The sequence below is a fragment of the Manis javanica genome, chromosome 17 (genome assembly GCF_040802235.1).
Source record: "Manis javanica isolate MJ-LG chromosome 17, MJ_LKY, whole genome shotgun sequence".
Lineage (NCBI taxonomy): Eukaryota > Metazoa > Chordata > Mammalia > Pholidota > Manidae > Manis > Manis javanica.
Genome location: NC_133172.1, coordinates 5,159,472 through 5,179,727, shown reverse-complemented (window position 1 = coordinate 5,179,727; position 20,256 = coordinate 5,159,472). Strand labels below are relative to the sequence as shown.

The 20,256-nt window shown below is 42.5% G+C and overlaps 1 protein-coding gene and 1 long non-coding RNA gene across 5 annotated transcripts; one reads left to right on the top strand and one right to left on the bottom strand.

The window, feature by feature from the left end:
* Positions 1–4,609: 4,609 nt before the first annotated feature.
* Positions 4,610–11,148, bottom strand: LOC108385578 (uncharacterized). Its single transcript, XR_005063343.2, has 3 exons — positions 10,823–11,148; positions 10,516–10,582; positions 4,610–7,647 (listed from the first exon to the last, which is right to left on the bottom strand). It is a non-coding gene; the product is annotated as an uncharacterized lncRNA (long non-coding RNA).
* A 1,768-nt stretch (positions 11,149–12,916) lies between these two features.
* On the top strand, positions 12,917–20,087 carry ZNF175 (zinc finger protein 175). Of its 4 annotated transcripts, none has more exons than XM_073225842.1 (5): positions 12,917–13,069; positions 14,280–14,451; positions 15,644–15,770; positions 16,032–16,127; positions 17,416–20,087. In XM_073225842.1, exons 3-5 carry the CDS (start codon positions 15,671–15,673, stop codon positions 19,287–19,289), a joined length of 2,070 nt encoding a protein of 689 aa, XP_073081943.1. In that variant the 5' UTR covers positions 12,917–13,069; positions 14,280–14,451; positions 15,644–15,670; the 3' UTR covers positions 19,290–20,087. The 4 variants fall into 4 exon arrangements, with proteins under 4 accessions (XP_073081943.1, XP_017498553.3, XP_017498554.3 ...); XM_017643064.3 differs by having other exon boundaries at positions 14,280–14,539; XM_017643065.3 differs by having other exon boundaries at positions 14,280–14,539; positions 15,610–15,770.
* The last annotated feature ends 169 nt before the right edge of the window (positions 20,088–20,256 follow it).

Below are 20,256 nucleotides of genomic sequence, written 5' to 3'. Positions count from 1 at the left end.
TGCCTTCTGGACCAAAATGTGTGGTTTCTGGCCCCAACTTCTCCGTCCCACAGGAATAGCCCTCTCTCCCTTGGGCCGCTGCCCGAGGAAGTCACAGCCCAACTCCCTCGCCCTGGACCGCGGCGTGGTGGGTGCATCCTTCCTCCTTTACCCTGAAACTACCTCTCACCTCCTGGAGACCAACCCTGCTACCCTAGAAAAATGTGGTGTTTGGGAGTCTATTTTTCCCAAAGAGGTTTGTTGGAGCCCCTCTCATGGGAAAGGGGTGGGAGACAAAGGCTCCCCTGGGCCTGAACCTTCTCTGTGTTGGACGCAGCCCAGGGCTGGAGCCCCCAGGGCCTCAGGAAGCACTGGGCGAACTCTTGAGTTCATCTGCAGGGAGGGACCCTGTGGACAGAGGCTGGTACTGAGCCTGGGACTCCAGACCCAATGAGTAGTTTGGGTTCAGGGTGACGCAGAACTTGCAACCGAACCTTTGCCCCCTCACCTTTCCTGTGAGTCCTGCACAGACACCTGCTGGATCTCTCTCTCTCCCTGGGCTCCCTGAGCAGCTCCAGCCTTTCTGTCCAGCTTCTAGGTCTCCACGGGCGGTGACCTTGCCTGAGGTCACGAAGCTCCTCCTAGTGTAAGCAAGGTCCCCAGAGGACCTAAGCATCGAATGTCTCCCGTCGCTTCCAAAGACAGGGCCTCAGTCAGCCTCCTGACGCCTCATTCCTTTGTTTAGCCGGCAGACACCGAGGCGTATGTTTTTTTACTCTCTCAGGACTGGGCACTGGCTAGCGTCAGAGAGGGACCATGGGTTCTCTGTCCCCCAGGGCTCCATTTGGAAGCCAGCAAAAGACTAGGCAAGAGGAAGAGAGAAAAAGAAAGGTGGGTGGAGAGGAGACAGGGAGAAGAGGAGGGAGGTGGGGAGAGGATGTTGGGAGAGGCCCTTCCTGTCTGCAGGAGGCCGAGGAGCAGGGGATGGGGGCTAATCCCGGGCAGGGAGGGATTTCTGAGATGGGGGAGGAGGCTGCCCTCAAGGCCAAGACACCCAGGGTGTGTGAGGAGCCCCGTACCACGGGCGGGACGGAACACAAGGCCCTATCTCCTGGGTGGCAAGGAGTCTGAGAAAGGAGACCTAGACTGCGAGACCCTTATGCGGGTCACACCCGACCCCCAGGCCTCTCCCGATTCTCCCATCAGGGTTTCCCCCTGCAGGGAGCTCTCCTTCCGGACCAGACAAGCTCCGGTCCTCGGTGAGCCCCAGAAAGCTGGGGGGTGGCGCTGTCCGTGGTGCTGAAGCAGGACTGGCTCCAGAGTTTAGGAATAGCCGCGCTGTGCGGAAGGGTCCGACTAGGCCGGAGCCAGACTTGGGCGTCAGGCAAGGAAATGACGCAGTCCGAAGGACCCCCCCGTCCAGGAGGGATAAAATGTGGGACGGGCCAGCCCTCCGGTCTGAGACCTGGGCTTCCCCTGTGCCCACATCCCTGTCCTCCTTCTTCATCCTGAGAAGGTTCTGAGGGCGACTCTGCCACACCATTGAACGAAAGCCAGCAGCACCCCACCTCTAGGCTTCCTGTGGTGAGAAAAATCGAGCCCTTTTTGCTAAGTTTATGAAAGCCTTTCTGTAGCGTAGAGCAAAATGCATTTCTAATTGATACAATTTATGGGGAGTGGCGATGATTCCTTCAATTCCATTTGAAACCGACAGCATTTTCCAAAAGTGTACTATTCATTTAAATCTCCTGACAACACATGACAGTGCCTTGTATGACTGACTTTTTCCACTAATTCAAGATTAGAGAAATACTATTATATCCTCTCTTCATCTTGCATCAATATTATAAACTACCTTTCTCATCTTTTTAATTTACCATACTCCTCTGTGAGTTATCTATTCAAAACGTTTACACAGAGGGATATTGGAAATCTCCTTATCAACTTTTCTGAAAGTAGTAAGCTCATCCCTCTTATTTACCTTGGAGAAAAACTTATTCTTACCCACAAAATATGCATCCCCAAATTTCAGAGCGTGTTTTACTCTTTTTGACTGTTGCCCCAGGATGAGGGGGTACCCCACTCTGCACAAGTTTGCTATGAATTCAGGAAGACCGAATAAAGACAAGGGCGAGTTGGGGGTGTTAAGAGGGGTGCATGCCGTGTGTATTCTTATGGTGGTCATCCAGCTCTGTACAAGCAGCAGACAGCTCAGTCTCTCCTGGCTCTGGCCCTGTTCCCTCCTGCACCCCAGCAAGGGCTTAATCCTCTCCTGGCACAGGGGCCCCACAGCCTCCCTCCACCAGTCTTCGTTCCCTCCTAGCTCTCTCTCTCGGCTTCTCTTCTCTCTTTCTCGTTCCCCTGTTTTCCTGCCCAGCACCGGGACGAACTCTGTGGGTGGGTCTCTGTGGCGGCTCATGGATGCCTGACCTATTACGTACCAGGAACTGAGGCCCGGAGACCGTGGCTGTTTCCCTTCCCAGGCTCCTCTAGGCCGGTACTCCTGTGACTGACCACCTGCTCCGTCCCTGGTAATCATCCCATAGACTGGCAGACAGGCTCTCTATGTACACAGTGGGCAATATTAAGGCCAGGTGGGTATCCTGGTGAGAAATTTCTATTTTCTCTACATTGACCTTTATGTAAATGACATCACACAGTATGCATTTTTTTCTGGCCACTTGCACTTAATATTAGTTTTTTCCATTTTTTTATTTTGAAGTATGTAACATGTAGAAGATACAAATGGCTAAGTGTGCAACTCAGTGATTTATCAGAAAGCAAGGGTCAGTCATGAAATAAGAATATTCCGAGCTCCCCAAATGCCTCAGCAGTCTATGGGATACAGCAAAGCATGAACTTCCTATTTCCTCCCATCTTTGCCACACTTGCTGTTAAATCTGACTTCTTGATTTTCTTATCTGATAAGTGCAGAATAGTATCTTGTTTCTCTGATTTTTTTCAACTACCAGTGAGTCTGAGCATCTCTTTGGACTTATTTTCCATTCATGTTTCCACATCTGTGCAACAAATTTTCATCTCCTTTGCTTGTTTATGTATGTTGGCTTGTTTTCCTTTCTTTTTGGTCTTTTGTTTTTGTACATTCTAGTTAAAAAGCACTTATGAGCTTAAATGAAGGAAATTATTTCTCCCATTCTGCCATTTCTCAGATCATCTTGTCAAAGGTGTCCTCTGTTTGAGAGAAACATTCATTTTGATACAATCAAATGTATCACATAAATTGGTCGTTTATTTTATCCAGTAGGTAAAACTATTTCTTGACATTTAAAAAATATTCTCTAATTTAAGAATATTTACAATATTATGAGTTACAAAACATACATATTTGGTCATTGACCAAATATATGTTTCCCAGGTAGATCTGGTCTTCATCCACATCTCCTGAAAACACTGCAGAGGCTTCCAGGTGAAATCGGTGTCTTGTCACGATAATGAGAGACTTTTGGAGCCACCCAAGGGCAGGGGCAGCCGGTGGCCCATGACTTAGTCAATTATGACTATGCAATGAAGCCTTCACAAAAACCCGAGAACATCTCTCTCTCTTGCATCCTGCTTCTCTGTCAGAGAGGGCTTCTATAAAAGAGCGTCCTCTCCTTTGTTCTCCCCACATTCTTGTCGTTTTGCCATTGCTTGCTTGTCCCAAATTACAATTCTCTGCTATTCCTGAATAAACACATTTTGCTGGTAAAATAAATGACCGTTTTATTTTTAAGGTTAACAGGCTGTAGGAAGAGTGTCAGAGCCTGAGGTACTTGGAGCTGGGTCCTAAATTCTGGAGTGGGGAGGGGGCTCAGGAGGATGCTCACCCTGAAGCCAACCTCCAAACCGAGGAGGGACGTCCTGTTTTCTGAATGTGGATGCTGCACAGAACCTGACCATCAGTGTCTTTCTTCCCCGGCAGCAATTCAGATGGGAGAGAACCTCTCCTTTGCTGGCCTGCAGCAACTCTGCACAGAGTCCAAGTCTCAGAGCTCGGATGGCAGGAGGGCTGAGATCGGAAGTGCAGAGCACAGGTACAGGAAGCCGCTAGCTCGCCTGTTCCTGTTATGAGCCCTCGCTCTTGCCACAAAGACAAAGACCTCCTTGTCAAATCTTACGGGGATTTTCCATCTTCTCTTCCCTGGACTGCTTGGAGGGATCTTTTGTTTTGGCAGCCGACTTCTTAAACTTCTCAGCTACCTCCCCCAGGGCCAAATGCAAGCATCAGAGGTTCCTTTGAAGAACCTGCGAAGCTATTGAACCCAGGAGGGCCAAGTCCTAAGTTCTCCCCAGTCCTCAGAGACTGGGGTCCTGGAGCTGCCCCCAGTGGAGTCTGGTGATGGAGCGGGGTTCATCTACCAAGCTGACGACCCCTTGGGCTCCCAATGCGCCTCTATTTGCCTCCCTGCAGAGTGAGTTGTGGGAGGGAAGAGGGGGCAAGATGCCTGGATTCCAAGGGTGGCGCTTAAAATTAGTGCAAAAACACAGAGAAAATGTACTTTTCAGAATATCCAAGTGCCGGAGTCCAGCTCCAGAGGGGGATGGTGGGGGTGGTGGTGGTGTGTGAAGCCCAAAAGGATGAGATGGAGTCGGCGCGTGGAGAGACAGGACACGGAGTCAGATGGAGGTGGTCTCTCGACAAAATGCTGATGACAGCTTTATTTATACCATTTTGCACAAGGATATGATTATTTTTTATTATTTTGATGATTAACTAGAATACACAGTTGTTTAATAAGTATAGGCAAGCTTTTTTCTTTCTTTTACTTTCTCATATATTCATGGTTGGTCAAGCGTTAGACAGGTGATTGTTTTTCTGTTCTTTGACCAAAACTTTTCTCATTAACATGTACTCTGTTGTGTTTTACGTTTCTATGCAACACAGTTTCTAAGAAGTGCATGTGACCACAGGAGCGTGCAGTATGTAGCAGCGACTATGGAGTCTATCAGCTCAGGGTGAAATACAGGTCACCTAGTGCCACAGTTAGCTAGGATTCTTTCCCACGAAAATTTTCTTAGAGGCTTTAATAAATTTATAATCAATCTAAAATCATAAACTCATATCTTTACTTTATACGCCTTTATAGGGCACAGTAGGCAGCAAACTAAATTTCTCCTTCTTATCTACATTTTTTCTTCTGTGTAGATACCAAAATCTCCTTGACATATGCTACACAGGTCTCCATGACTCCACTACTGCAGGGACTAAACAAGTTCTTACATGGTGAACAATGCAAGGGCACTCATATCACAGAAATTGTTTCTGTTTTAACTACAAACCTTAAACTATAAACAATCATGTCAAATATAATGTATGATTATTCATTTGATTTTTACACTTTATATGTGAATCTAATAAAATGTTAATGAAGTAGGTAAATGCAAGATGTAGATAGAAAGCATGATTTAGAACTGTAAGAAGGCAGGTGTAGATGATCAGGTTTGTGCTTACAGACCAGGTCTTAATCCAAGCTGAACAAGGGCAACAAAACATCCACAGGTGTAGAAGATTTCTCTCAAAACTGGGGGGGTGAGGTTCTAAGCCTCACCTCTGTTGGCCCCCTTTTTCTCACCTGATGGCCCCCTGCGACTGTGCCTGTCTTAGGTTGTTCCTCCCTTGAGGAATCTTACCCATCCCTGGCTAACCAGCCATCTTCCGGGGCCATACAGGGAGATGTAAAGCTGGTAAGTGAGAGAGAAGTAATATTCTTTGAAAAGGTTAGTTTTTCACTTCTTTGCAGATTTATGCTCCATGGCTTCTCTGCCCAGCACTTGTTTTGAGGTATCTTTACTTCCTGGAAAATAATGGTACTTGGTATTTCACGTATGAGGCACAAATTCTAGTAAAGGGCTGTGATTAGGAAAGAAGAAAAACAAACTATAGAAGTAGCAGAGGGAAGAAAACATGAAATGATTAATTGTCAACAGTTATTCTATTCAATATTTTCTCATGACTCTATTTCTATAAAACTTTCCATCACTAGTTTCACTAGCATAAACAAGGGGGGCATTCTCAGTGGAAATGGGGTGGTCAATGTTTGACTAACAGCAGGTTTCGGTACTTTATGCTAAGATCACCATTTGGCCCTGCGTGTTCTATTCTTCAGGAGCGCTGTCCTGAAGAGCTTCTGGGAAGTTTATGTTCTCATCTTTTCCGTGCTGCTTAGCAAAGGTTAGCTTAGTCTTTGGCAACAATGCAAGTAAAATCAAAGCCAATAGTATAATGGAAAATAACAAAATCAAGGTGGGTAATAGAGGGAGCCAACTGCGAAGACCCCTGATTTGTGGGGGTCTCCTCCAGCCTGAGCTTTGCTACACAACTTGAGTAGCATGGCTCCAGCATCTCCCCCTTTTTTTATTTTTTAAAGCAAGTTTTAAAGTCTTCAGTTTTAAATAGGTTTTTCTTACACTTTTGCTTAGCAGTCGGAGGAAGACTGGAAGAAATAAAACAAGAAAAAGAATTATTAAGGCTATAATTCTTAGATTAATAAAAGATGGAAACTAGGCTTTGGAGGTGGTATAATGCTGCAGAGTGGCAAGAAAAGTCTCGCTACTTCAGAGGCAGAAGAAGAGGATATGTGAGCAGTACTAATATCACTAATAGTTTGCTGCAACTGGCCTATATCTAGGGATAAATTGGTATCATCCCACACTCTTAATAAATGATTTTTTATTTTATCTCAGGAAATTTTTGTATCATTTTATAAATGAGGTGTAACACAAATCTATTTATAGCTACGGTGGCATCTGGTGGTTAAACGTGTCTTTAAATTTTGCACTTGGGTCTTTGCATAAAGCAGGGTCTCTTCTAGGGCATTAACTTTAGATTTTAATTTTTGATCAATAATCTTTTAAGTGGCTAAAGCTAATGATACATTCTTAGACAATGATCAAAAAGCGGCAATATGGATTTCTTGTTCTAGGGGCTACAAAACACTTTTTCTGAAATAAGAGAGTGCTGGTATCATGAAAGTCTTGTAGTTCATAATCATTAAACTACGTAAAATTTAAAGTAACAGGAATTATCAAATATGGGAGATGGTACACAATAGAAATAACCTTTGCATTATTTTTTACAGAAATACAGGTAGAAAGAGTACAATTATTACAATGTATAATGAATTTATAATTTTGCTAATATTCATAGATATATAATTCTAAAATAGCAAAAAGGCATATGAAGTTTGCAAACAGGCTTGAAGTTGATAAACAGCTTTTCTTGTGGGTTTATGCAGTGTTACTAGCTCGACAGAAGCTGCAACTTGCCATAATTCAGAATGTAGGAAAGATTTTTCATTTAGAGATGTAGTTAATATGGGTGGAACTTAAGCATGGCAATAAACAAAGTTTTACTAGTAATAGGCAAACCCTGAAGGCGATCTACAGCTTCGGCTTTTTCCGTCAACTTCTCTATCTGGTCTCAGGTCGTAGGGTTACTTTGTCCAGTTGACCTTGCTAATCACTGCTGCGAGGGAAGACCTGGTCATGACTGGCGAGCTTCTCAGGAATCTTGCAGAGCGAGGCTCTGTAAACGCTGTACTAGAAGTTCTTGAAGGTTTTTTCTTGGGCAGGGACTTTCACTCCGTCTCAGAAAGTTGTGTGGGGGAGGAGGTGGTGGTGGAAACTTGTCTGATGAATCTGTCCGGTACTCACGGGTGTATCTGAGTCCTGTTTAAAAATACAAGCATATCTTCTCCTACAGGTTATTAAAACATCAGGCCCTTTCTATTGCCCTGTAAGCAGGTGTTTCTATTTTACTACAGGTTTGAAATTAGTTGAAGACAAAAATCCGCAAAATCATTTTCTTTAGTTTACTTGATCTTACGTAACTAATACCTATTCTGCTAAAATCTAGTTCTTTACTAATTTAGGAGTAATCAGTGATTACAAATGATAACAGGCTTATAAATGACAATGTTTAAAGATTTGATGAGAGTTTACTGTAAGACAGTTGATATAAGGAAATTTGGATATTTCTGTAACATAAAACACTTAATAACAAAGTTTAGCATCATCTTCTTTGACAGTGCTTTCTAGGTAAATATATATATTAGGTAAATAAGCCAAATTAGCCAAATGTTTTCTCCAATGAGGACTAAAAATTCCTCTGACATGTTCCAGGGGCCCTCTGGAAAATATCAGAGTTAACTAGAGGTAAAAGCAACTTTTAAAATTTGATTTTGGGAAGCTGTCAAAAAGTTTTTAAGGCACTTGCCTAAATAATCTAAATAGAATCATAAATCACTATAAAACAATACTTATTTATTTAACTAAAATGACAATAAAAGATTTTAAAGGCAAATACAAAAGGCTTCATAATTGTTAACAAAATTTAGCTTTTTAGCTTTTAGTCCTTTTAATATTAAGATCTTATTTTTTCTAAATACTTTGACAACTCATTGAGACTTTAAGCATAAGAAACTGCATTGATAAAAACAATTAAAAAACTCTCTGCAATCTTTCAGCATTAAGAGCAGGCTAACAGTTTAAGAAAACTTTGTCCATTTATCTGAAAACAAAATTCTAATTTGCTGTGTACTTGATATCGAGACTCATTTACTTTAATTTCACATAGCATTGTGGTATCAGTTCTTCCATACACTTTCTCCAGCTTTCTTTTACATTAGGTGTTCTCCTTCTTTAAATAAACAGCTGTAAAAACCGAAAGTTTCTGTGATGAATGCCCTTGTACTGTTCACCATGTAAGAACTTATTCACTATTTAAGAACTTGTTCACCATGTAAGAACTTGTTCGTTATGCTTCAGAAGATTGGAGACTGATGAGAATTAGGCTTGGGGTGGATTAATGATTATGCATTGAGCATTGACCCCCCTATACAGAATTTTATTGTGGTTAACAACCATTTGATCAATAAATATGAGAGATGCCCTCTCAAAAAAAAAAAAGTACACACTTCCAATTGTAAAATAAATAAGTAACCGGGATGTAATGTATAGCATAAGGAATATAGTCAAAATATTGTAACAACTTGGTATGGTGATAGCTGGTAGCTAGAATTATCATGTACATAAATGTTGAATCACTGTGTTGTACACCTGAAACTAATGTAATACTGTGTGTCAACTACCCTTCAATAAAAAATAATTTTAATAAATAAATAAATAAATAAACAGCTGTACTTTAGAGGTTACCTTCTTTTACCTTCAACAAAATGAATTTCTATTCTTTATACCTTCTCTATTAAACACACATCTTTTCTAGCAAGCAGAGATATTTTCTTTATTACTTTAAGTAGTTTTATTTAGAATTTAAAATTATTAGGAACTTTAATTTTCAGTGGACACTGAGAAGTGGGCTATTGTAAACTGTTACACTAGCATTCTTAGATTGGCAAATTTATGAACACATTTTATAGTTTCTAGAACTATGTGCTTTATAGCACAATCTCTAAGCATACAGTATGTCTGCTTAATTTCACAAAACTGTAAGGTTTCAGGTTACTGTAAAGATTTTCAAGCTGTTTGTAAGTATACACACTGTAACACCTTAATACATTAACACACTATTATTAAGATGTTTACTTGCTACACTTATTTAGTTTAGTCATTCCTAACAACCATGCTCACAAAACTTATACCAAACAGTAGACAAAGTCAAGCCTCTCTTTAAGCATTTTTTTTGAAAGATTTAATAGATAATATTAACTTCAATGACTTTAGGTAAACTTAGGCAGCTGATAACTATACGGACATGTCCGTTTCAGTTTAATTTAAATTAGCATTAATGCTTAATATCTTTTATTAAAATTTTCTAGAAGTTTTAGAATGCCCAATTTTTATAAGCGCTTGTCTTTAAATCAATTTTTATTAATACCATCTGGAGGTAAAAAAATATTTCTCATTCACACACTTAGACAAACAAACATACAAACTGAGATGCAATGACTACAGTTAGCAACATTTTTCACAAAAGAACATACACACAGACAGACAAACTGACACAAAGATTTGAGTTATTAATATTCACTTGTCTTCTTTCTTTTTAGTTTACTTGATTACAGATACCTTAAAATCTGGAGGCTTTTTAACTAGTTGAGCAGCACTTATTCTAAAAGGATTACACTGGGCTGCAGTTTCTCTAAAATTTTCTTCTTTTTCTGGAGTTAATATTTCATCATAAGGGGAGGCAGAGGCCAGCATCACTTGAGATTTTGTTACAGAGAGTAGCGGTGTCATTCATCTATTAGATAAGGCCTCTAACAATGTCAAAGTGTAAGGTGTCAAGGGACCATAGTCTTTGCATGCAATTCTTTAATTCTTTTAATAATTTATATGGGATGGGGTCCCAGGATACACTTTCATCATCAAATTCTCCTCCAAAAATAATTGGGTAACACATCAATTCTATGCCTCCTTCTTGTTCTGTTTGCTTTAACGCAGTCCTTACTCCAGTAGGAGTCTTCTGATCAAATTTGTGCTGTTTAAGTTCTAAAACCTCCTTGATTAAATTCCACAATGCAAAGGCATCTGTAGGGACCTTCTCAGGTCCGTGATGATAATAATAGACCACCATACCTTCGCTTACTTCGTCCCAGATTTCCATATCCACAGATGTATCTTTAGGAAACCATGGGCAACACTCCTGCACAAAATGTAGAAATTTAGTCAGCTCCTGACGAGACTTTAATTCCTCTTTTTTCTTTCATATGCTTAATGATTTCAATGAAGAGACCTCTTTCTTTGGACTCTCCATGGCTCATCTTCTCAAGTAGTTCTGACTATCTGCCCTTCTTTACCCTTCCTTCACAGGGGGGTCTGCAGCACCCTTGAGCAGAGTCCTATCCGTCCTCGATTAGAGGGAAAGGGAAATGGGAGAACTTACCTTTGAGCCCCACGTTGGGCGCCACTTGCGGGAGTCCAGCTCCAGCCTAGGGGTGGGATGCCTGAAGGTGCAGGACGGACGCAGTCGGCGCATGGAGAGACAGGACACGGAGTCAGATGGAGGTGGTCTCTTGACAAAGTGCTGATGACAGCTTTATTTATACCATTTTGCACAAGGATATGATTATTTTTTAATATTTTGATGATTAACTAGAACACACAGTTGGTTAATAAGTATAGGCAAGCTTTTTTCTTTCTTTGACTTTCTCATATATTCATGGTTGGTCAAGCGTTAGACAGGTGATTGTTTTTCTGCTCTTTGACCAAAACTTTTCTCATTAACATGTACTCTGTTGTGTTTTACGTTTCTATGCAACACAGTTTCTAAGAAGTGCATGTGACCACAGGAGCGTGCAGTATGTAGCAGTGACTATGGAGTCTATCAGCTCAAGGTGAAATACAGGTCACCTAGTGCCACAGTTAGCTAGGATTCTTTCCCACAAAAATTTTCTTAGAGGCTTTAATAAATTTATAATCGATCTAAAATCATAAACTCATATCTTTACTTTATACGCCTTTATAGGGCACAGTAGGCAGCAAACTAAATTTCTCCTTCTTATCTACATTTCTCTTTCTTCTGTGTAGATACCAAAATCTCCCTGACATACGCTACACAGGTATGACTCCACTACTGCAGGGACTAAACAAGTTCTTACATGGTGAACAATGCAAGGGCATTCATATCACAGAAACTGTTTCTGTTTTAACTACAAACCTTAAACTATAAACAATCACGTCAAATATAATGTATGATTATTCATTTGATTTTTACACTTTATATGTGAATCTAATAAAATGTTGATGTAGTAGGTAAATGCAAGATATAGATAGAAAGCATGATTTAGAACTGTAAGAAGGCAGGTGTAGATGATCAGGTTTTGTGCTTACAGACCAGGTCTTAATCCAAGCTGAACAAGGGCAACAAAACATCCACAGGTGTAGAAGATTTCTCTCAAAACTGGGGGGGTGAGGTTCTAAGCCTCACCTCTGCTGGCCCCCTTTTTCTCACCTGATGGCCCCCTGCGACTGTGCCTGTCTTAGGTTGTTCCTCCCTTGAGGAATCTTACCCGTCTCTGGCTAACCAGCCATCTTCCGGGGCCATACAGGGAGATGTAAAGCTGGTAAGTGAGAGAGAAGTAATATTCTTTGAAAAGGTTAGTTTTTCACTTCTTTGCAGATTTATGCTCCATGGCTTCTATGCCCAGCACTTGTTTTGAGGTATCTTTACTTCCTAGAAAATCATGGTGCTTGGTATTTCACGTATGAGGCACAAATTCTAGTAAAGGGCTGTGATTAGGAAAGAAGAAAAACAAACTATAGAAGTAGTAGAGGGAAGAAAACATGAGATGATTAATTAAGTGTCAACAGGGTTATTCTATTCAATATTTTCTCATGACTCTGTTTCTATAAAACTTTCCATCACTAGTTTCACTAGCATAAACAAGGGGGGCATTCTCAGTGGAAATGGGGTGGTCAATGTTTGACTAACAGCAGGTTTCGGTACTTTATGCTAAGATCACCATTTGGCCCTGCGTGTTCTATTCTTCAGGAGCACCGTCCTGAAGAGCTTCTAGGAAGTTTATGTTCTCATCTTTTCCGTGCTGCTTAGCAAAGGTTAGCTTAGTCTTTGGCAACAATGCAAGTAAAAACAAAGCCAATAGTATCATGGAAAATAACAAAATCAAGGTGGGTAACAGAGGGAGCCAACTGCGAAGACCCCTGATTTGTGGGGGTCTTTCTCCAGCCTGAGCTTTGCTACACAGCTTGAGTAGCATGGCTCCAGCATCCAAGGCCAGTTTTCCCTGGGAGTATATATACACGAATATTTAATAGGTCTCCTGTCAACGTGGGACAACCCTAAGACAACTCTTTGAGTTTGCAAATGTTTTTATTGGCTGTACGGAATGGAAGGTCTCTGAAAATGGCGGCCTCCAGAAATATAATCCTCATGGGCGTGGCCATGTCGTCCGCCTGACACTGTCCTTGAAAGAAAAGGGGTGGGGGGAATTAACGTAAGCTGCAGTACGCCATGATAACTATTGTCAGGGAATGGCTTCAAAGATCTTACTGAGCATGCGCCAAAGAGATGATGCCCGAAGTCCGACCCAGACCGGAGATGTCCCAGAGCAGCCATTTCGCCCATGTTGTCTACTGTTTCTATCCCCTCTGTCGCAAACAGGACGCTGAGGTGATTTGGAATGTTGGCAGTGGGGATCCTGGGGGATCCGTGAGGGGAAATGGCCTTGGGGTGAGGGACGAGGGGGACTAGACGTGTGATGAGCGCCTGTGGAAGGGGTGATGGGGCTGTTTTCTGATGTGCTTTGGGAAACTGGCTCCTTGATTTTCACTCCTTCTTTGGGTATTTTCTGTATGTGTATAAATATTTTTGTGACCTAAATTCCAAGTGCATTTTAATACGATTTTATACTGTTGGCCAATGACATTTGCTCATTGAGGGCGGTGAACAGGTGTGTTAAGAGGGCTCCAGGAGATGGTACTGGGGGATATCAGCGGAGGCGATTCAGTGCGTGGGCCCCCGTGGGAGGCAGCGATTGGAGGTGGGATCTTCAGAGAAGGAGGACTTTGAGGTCACATTGTAACACCGGGAGCACAGACTGGAGAACTACAGAAATGAGGAGAGAGGGGTGCTGAGGGACGCAGATGGGAGCCCGTCAGGAGGCCTAGGGGCTCAGTGACGGGGATGGAGGCTGCGAGGCCTCTCTGTGCCCTTTGGACCCAGTAAGGGTCAGTGATTGGCAGTTGGGCAGGTCAACGACGATTTCCTACTAGGGTGCATTATTGGGAACCCCATGTTGGAGATTACTTGGGGTCCTGTGGAAACCACATTCCCAGGAAATGCTTGTGGGCAATTGGGAGTGATGATTTCAGGAGCCTGGCTGTGGTGGTGATGGGGAGGCATTTCGTGACCTCCTGGCAATCCTGCCAATGACTGTTAGGGTGTGCATGGGGTGGGGGGCCACTCATGCGGACAGGCCAGAAACTAAGTGATTGGGGTTCCTGGTGCATGTCTGTGGGTTTTCCAGGTGAAGGTGGGTTTTGAATACAGTGAACTGAAGTTTGTCAGGAAATTCTGGGCTATCTAGGCTATTATGGAGAAGTCCAGGAGCTTGGACTAGACTCACTAGATGTGGCCAGCAAGAACCTTCAGCTCTCTGAAGGCAGCAGGAAATGGAAATGTTGTTTCTGGAAGCTGACCAGTAGGAGACCACCTGGGATAGTGGTGACTGTGTACAGATGTGCAACCTTAAGGCAAATGAGGTAACGGCTTTCAGCCTTAGTTTGCCCATCCATAAAATGGGTATGATAATGGTCGTAATATTTACCCAAGGGTGTATGAAAATGTTAGATGAGGAACCATGTGGTCATTGCCTTTCCAGGACTTCCTAGTGTCTCTGCAGAATGCCTGGGTCAGGTCACAGCACGGAGGCTGCAGGATCTCCCCTCACAGTCCAGCCAGCATCTCCCCGGCAGCTCTGACTGGAGCCTCCAGATGCCCACCCAGCCTCAGGCTCCTGGACAAGTGGAGTTGTCAGCAAGAGCAACAAAGAGGTGAAGCCGGGGGATCATGCCTGCTGGTGTGACTTTACCCCAGAGGCCCCAGGTCCTGGGTGCAGAGGAGCAGGTTGGAGCATGTGAGGTAAGCAGGAACCCAGGGGCCGTTCTCCAGGACTCGACGGCAGACACAGGAAGCAGCAGATCCCAGCCTCCCAGTAGCTGAGACAGTCTGGGCCCTCTTGCTGAGAGTGGACGGCGGGGGCGGATGTCCCCTCACCCACAGGCCTTGTGTGTTAGAGTGTAAACTGGTGCAGAAGGATGTGTTGGAGGAGAGGGTTGGCCCCGGGTGAAGGAAAAAGAAAAGGTAGCCCCCGATGTGGGTGGGAAGCTCCAGGCCCAGGCGGGGAAATCCTCCCTCCCTGCTCAGCACCGGAGAGCCATCACCCTCCACGGTCTTTTCATATTCTCAGCTGGTCCCCACCTGGTTTTCCTTCCTGTTCTGTAGGGTTGGCTTGTTTTCCCTCTGCCCTCAGTTTATAGAGTCACAGGATGACAGAAGAACTGGCTTTTAAGGACTATATGGTTTTTCCTGTTTTAAAAGATGAATAAAAATATGCCACAGAATAGTGTTTCCAAATTGCCCACAGATATCATTATTTGATATTTGGGAACAAGAAAGCAGGATTCATGGGTATACTCAAAATTTCCTGAAATTCCAAGTTACTCTGTGTTTAAAGACACTCTCTTTGCATGTTTTAAAGTAATAATGAATGACCATACTTAATAAACAGTGCATTATTGTCCTGTGCTATGTTTATACTCAAAGTTACAGAGAGATTCTGTTCAAAAAAGATATAACACATGATTTATTAGCACTGTGAACCAGTATACTGTGAGAATATTAGGTCATGAAAATCCAATCACATGGTTGCTTCCCCTGGCAGCCCATCCTTAGGTGGGGGTCCAGAACTCACCTCATTAACATAACACGTTCATCACTCTATTACTTAGGAAATTCCAAGGCTCTTTTGAGTTCTGCCAAAAACAGATACGACCAGCATAATAGCAATGTAACCAATGTAATAAATATTCTTAATCCCCCTAAATACATAGGTATTTAGGAATAGGTAGGTTGTGGGAAGTATTATGTCATGATGAAAAATTTGTCAAAAATATGCCTCTCCATGTAACTTCCCCATTCACCACCGGTAGCTAATTCACGTTGAGCTGGGCTATGGTGTTACAGAGGTCGGTGTCATTCGAGGACATTTCCATGGACTTCAGCAGGGAGGAGTGGCAGCAGCTGGACCCTGCCCAGAGACGCCTGTACCAGGATGTGATGCGGGAGGTCTACAGCCACCTCTTCTCTGTGGGTAAGCACACCTTCTGGTGAGTTTTGGATGGGCCTTGTTGTTGAGACTGACTTTCTTCCTTGTGGAATGCGAAGGGGCACCTGAACTATGTAATCATTTTGCCTTTGGTTTGTCCCATATTGTTCATCCTTTCTGGGCACCTTTGAGTATTGCTTTGTTCCTAGTGAAAGAGGTTGACTTTTCGGGCATGAGCCACTGAAAAGCTTTGCTGGCTTCTAAAGCCAAAGACCGCATCCACATCTGCTCTTTTCTCATTTACAGGGTATCACATTCCCAACCCAGAGATCGTATTCAGGATAGAGAAAGGAAAGGAGCCATGGATGGGGAAGGCTGAACTCCTACATCAGAAGCATCCAGGTTGGTGACCATTACCCTGTGGGATGTGGATATATTTGGGGGCCATCATTCAACCTACCACACTTATCCATCCCCCAGTGGTGGGCATTTAGATTGTCTCCTACTCCAGTTTCTACAACTAATGGCTGTAGTCCATTATCTTGTGAATGTCCTGTGGGGGCCGGTATAAGAACTTCTCAGGTGAATTCTCAGGAGTGGGATTGCCTGATCACTAAATGTAAGTATACTTACTATAACTAAGGAAACCATATTGCTCTTCAGATGGGCTGCACACAGCCTACACTCCCATGTGAGAAAGTGCAAGGATCTGCATTTGTGCATCTTGCTTGCCAACACTCAGCATTTTTCATATTTTTCGTTTATGGCCCTTGTGATAGGTGATGCAACTATTTCATGTTTTAATTTCATTTTTCTCAGCCAAATAGAGCATCTCATATCTGTTATATGATTGGGTTTTCCAGCTGTACATTGCTTTTGTCGTCTTGTTTTATCCCTCTGTGTCCATGGAGTTTTCTTTTTGTTTTTTGTTGTCTTTAACTTTGAAGATCTAACTGGTCTTATTAAGCAATTCATGAATCGGGCAGCATGCCATCAAGCATATAGAGAAATGCTTCCCATGGAATTTTCTTAAGGCCTTTTAATTTTTCCCCTGAATTCAGTGATTTTTCTTTTCTGTCTCTAGATCTTTCTTCTTTTCCCCTAATTGTGGAGCCTCCAGCTTGGGGCCCTACACTTTCCTCTGGTCATGTCTTCATAAAGGAATTACCTTAAAGGGCTGCCCTTCAGCTCTGGACACTTCAGTCTCAACTTTTTTCTGATGATCCTTATATGTCTCCAGTCAGATGTTGCCTTATAGCACCCTCATCTGTGTCATCATGTAGTCATCCCATGGTCTGGGTATCTCTGGGTGTCTAGGCCGCCTACATAAGTGGAGTCAGGTTGCCTTTTCTCAAATATAATTTTTCCCACAGGCTAGCAAAGTGATTTTGGCCAGTTAACCATTCTATGCCTCACCTTTATCTGTAAAACAGGGATAATAGGTGTAGTTACCTCATGGAGTTGTGTGAGGATTAAGTGAGTTTATATATGCATCATGTAGAACACTGGCATATGCTAATGCTGTGTGCTATATAGACATGTGCTTGACATATAAGGGTAGTGAGACTGTTCCCTCTCATCATCACCATTATTATACAACCCAGCAGTTTCTCCATTCAATCTCAGTTGGTTCCATTGATTTCTCCTCTATCTCTGCTAACTTGTCTATTTCACCTTGTTTTTCTCCTAGAAGGAGAGCTTGGACTTGAAACCTCACAACAAGAAATTTTTGGGAAAACCTCATTTTATGACAGTAAGGCAGGTGAATTCAAAAGAGGTGGTTCATGGTGTTCCATCTTAGAAGAACAATGGCAAGATGTTGACCATACAAAGAGAGATCAGCTAAATCAAAATAAACCTTCACACCATGGGACTTGCCTCAACAGGAAAATACTGAGTACAGAGCAAGAGCATGAATATAAGGACCCTGGAAAAATCAGTCACGTGAGGCCCCACCTAGTTTCTTCACAAGAAAGACCTCATAAATGTTGCTTATTTGCAAAAAATGTGAAGCCTAATCTAGAAGTAAATGGTCAAAATCCAAGCAATGTCACAAAACACCTTGGGGAGGTCATTGGATCTGGTCAGCTGTTCACCCATAGCTCTTGCAGTGCTAGCTACAAGAATATTCATACAGGAGAGAACTTGCACAAAGGTAATCAATGTACTAAAGTCACCAACCATAAACAGCCACTCACCCAACATCAATATCATAGTCTAGAGAAACTGGATAAATGTACTGAATGTGGGAGGGATCTCACCCAAAAGTCACAATTCCTCAAGCAACAGAGATTCCATAGTGTGGAAAACCTACAGGAATGCAGCAAATGTGGAAAAGCCTTCACCTTACAACCAAAACTTGGTGTATATCTGACAGATCATACAGGTAGCATACCTTATTTATGTAAGGTATGTGGGAAAGTGTTCATTCAGAGGTCAGAACTGATTACACACCAGAAAACTCACACTAGAAAGAAGCCCCACAAATGCCATGAATGTGGAAAAGCCTTTTTCCAGATGTTATCTCTCTTCAGACATCAGAGAACTCACACTAGAGGAAAACTGTATGAATGCAGTGAATGTGGAAAAGGCTTCTCCCAGAACTCAACCCTTAGTATACATCAGAAAATTCACACTGGTGAGCAACAGCATGTATGCAGTGAATGTGGAAAGGCCTTCACCCAGAAGTCAACACTCAGCCTGCACCAAAGAATCCACTCAGGGCAGAAGTCCTATGTGTGTATTGAATGTGGGCAGGCCTTCATCCAGAAGGCCCACCTGACTGTGCATCAGAGAAGTCACACGGGGGAAAAACCGTATCAGTGCCACAACTGTGGGAAATCCTTCATTTCCAAGTCGCAACTCGATATACATCATCGAATTCATACTGGGGAGAAGCCTTATGAATGTAGTGACTGTGGAAAAACCTTCACCCAAAAGTCACACCTCAATATACACCAGAAAATCCATACTGGAGAAAGACACCATGTATGCAGTGAATGTGGGAAAGCCTTCAACCAGAAGTCAATACTCAGCATGCATCAAAGAATTCACACTGGAGAAAAACCTTACAAATGCAGGGAGTGTGGGAAAGCCTTCACTTCCAAGTCACAGTTCAAGGAGCACCAGAGAATTCACACTGGAGAGAAACCTTACGTGTGCACAGAATGTGGGAAGGCTTTCAACGGTAGGTCAAACTTTCATAAACATCAGATGACTCACACCCGAGAGAGAACTTTTGCCTGTTACAAATGTGGGGATGCCTTCATCCAGAAATCCCAGTTGATAACACATCAGAGAACTCATATTGGAGAGAAACCATATGAATGCTGTGACTGTGGGAAATCCTTCAGTAAGAAGCCACAACTCAAAGTGCATCAACGAATTCACACAGGAGAGAGGCCCTATGTGTGTTCTAAATGTGGGAAGGCCTTCAACAATAGATCAAATTTTAATAGACACCAAACAACTCATACCAGAGACAAGTCTTACAAAAGCAGTTACTCTGTGAAAGGCTGTACCAAGAAGTCAGTTCCTAGCATGCATCAACAGATACATAAGTGAAACAAACTCTCTCAATTTCTTAAAGAAAAGAATCTGATAAGAGTGGGGTTTAATTGTACCTTATAGAATTCATGCTTTAGAAAACTCTAGGAATGCATTGTATGTCACAAAATTATATATCTTATGTAAGGAAAGGAAATTATTTAGAACTTTTATGAATAGAATACCCATATTTGTACTAGCTGCATTAAGGATTATAAAATCCATCTGGGGAGGAAATCTGACTGCTGCATTGAGAGAAGTGTTTCTGTAGAAAGTGATACAAAGTAGGTTGTTACCGTGTTGTTTTTAGGAAAATTCCTGGGAAATTATATTAATAACCTAGTTTGGTTTAATGTGGGATATCAATATTTTTAAGGTGCCAGCAAACTGAATGATGACAGCATTACATGTGTGTGTGTGTATGTATATATATGTGTACATTTGTATGATCAGGTTATATATGTGCACATACACATGCTACAAATACACTGCATTAACAGAAGGTGTTGCATAGTCAATAATTATATTGACACATGAATGTACATTCTGGTAAATGCATAACTAATTCTGTAAGGTATACTGGTCCTCACAGTGTTATTTTGCTCTTTCATGATTAGCTGAGCTCTGCCCTCCCCTTTTTGCCTCCACCATCTATGGTGAGCCTCTCCATAGATAATCAGTGTCAACCTTTTAGTCTGGGTTCTTTCATATTTTTATACAGGCTCCTAAGCACATATACCACAATTCAGCAAACTGGCCAATAACCAAATCCGGCTGGCCACCAGTTTTGTTTTTAAATAAAGTTTTATCAACACAGTCATGTTCATTTGTTGATATGTTGTCTGGCTGCTTCCACACTACAATTGTAGAGCTGAGTGGTCGTAGCAAAGTTCCTATGGCCTGGAAGCCAAAAACACTTAATCTGGCCCTTTATGGGAGAAGTTTGCCAACACATGTTTATTCCTATGCTCATAATCATACACCT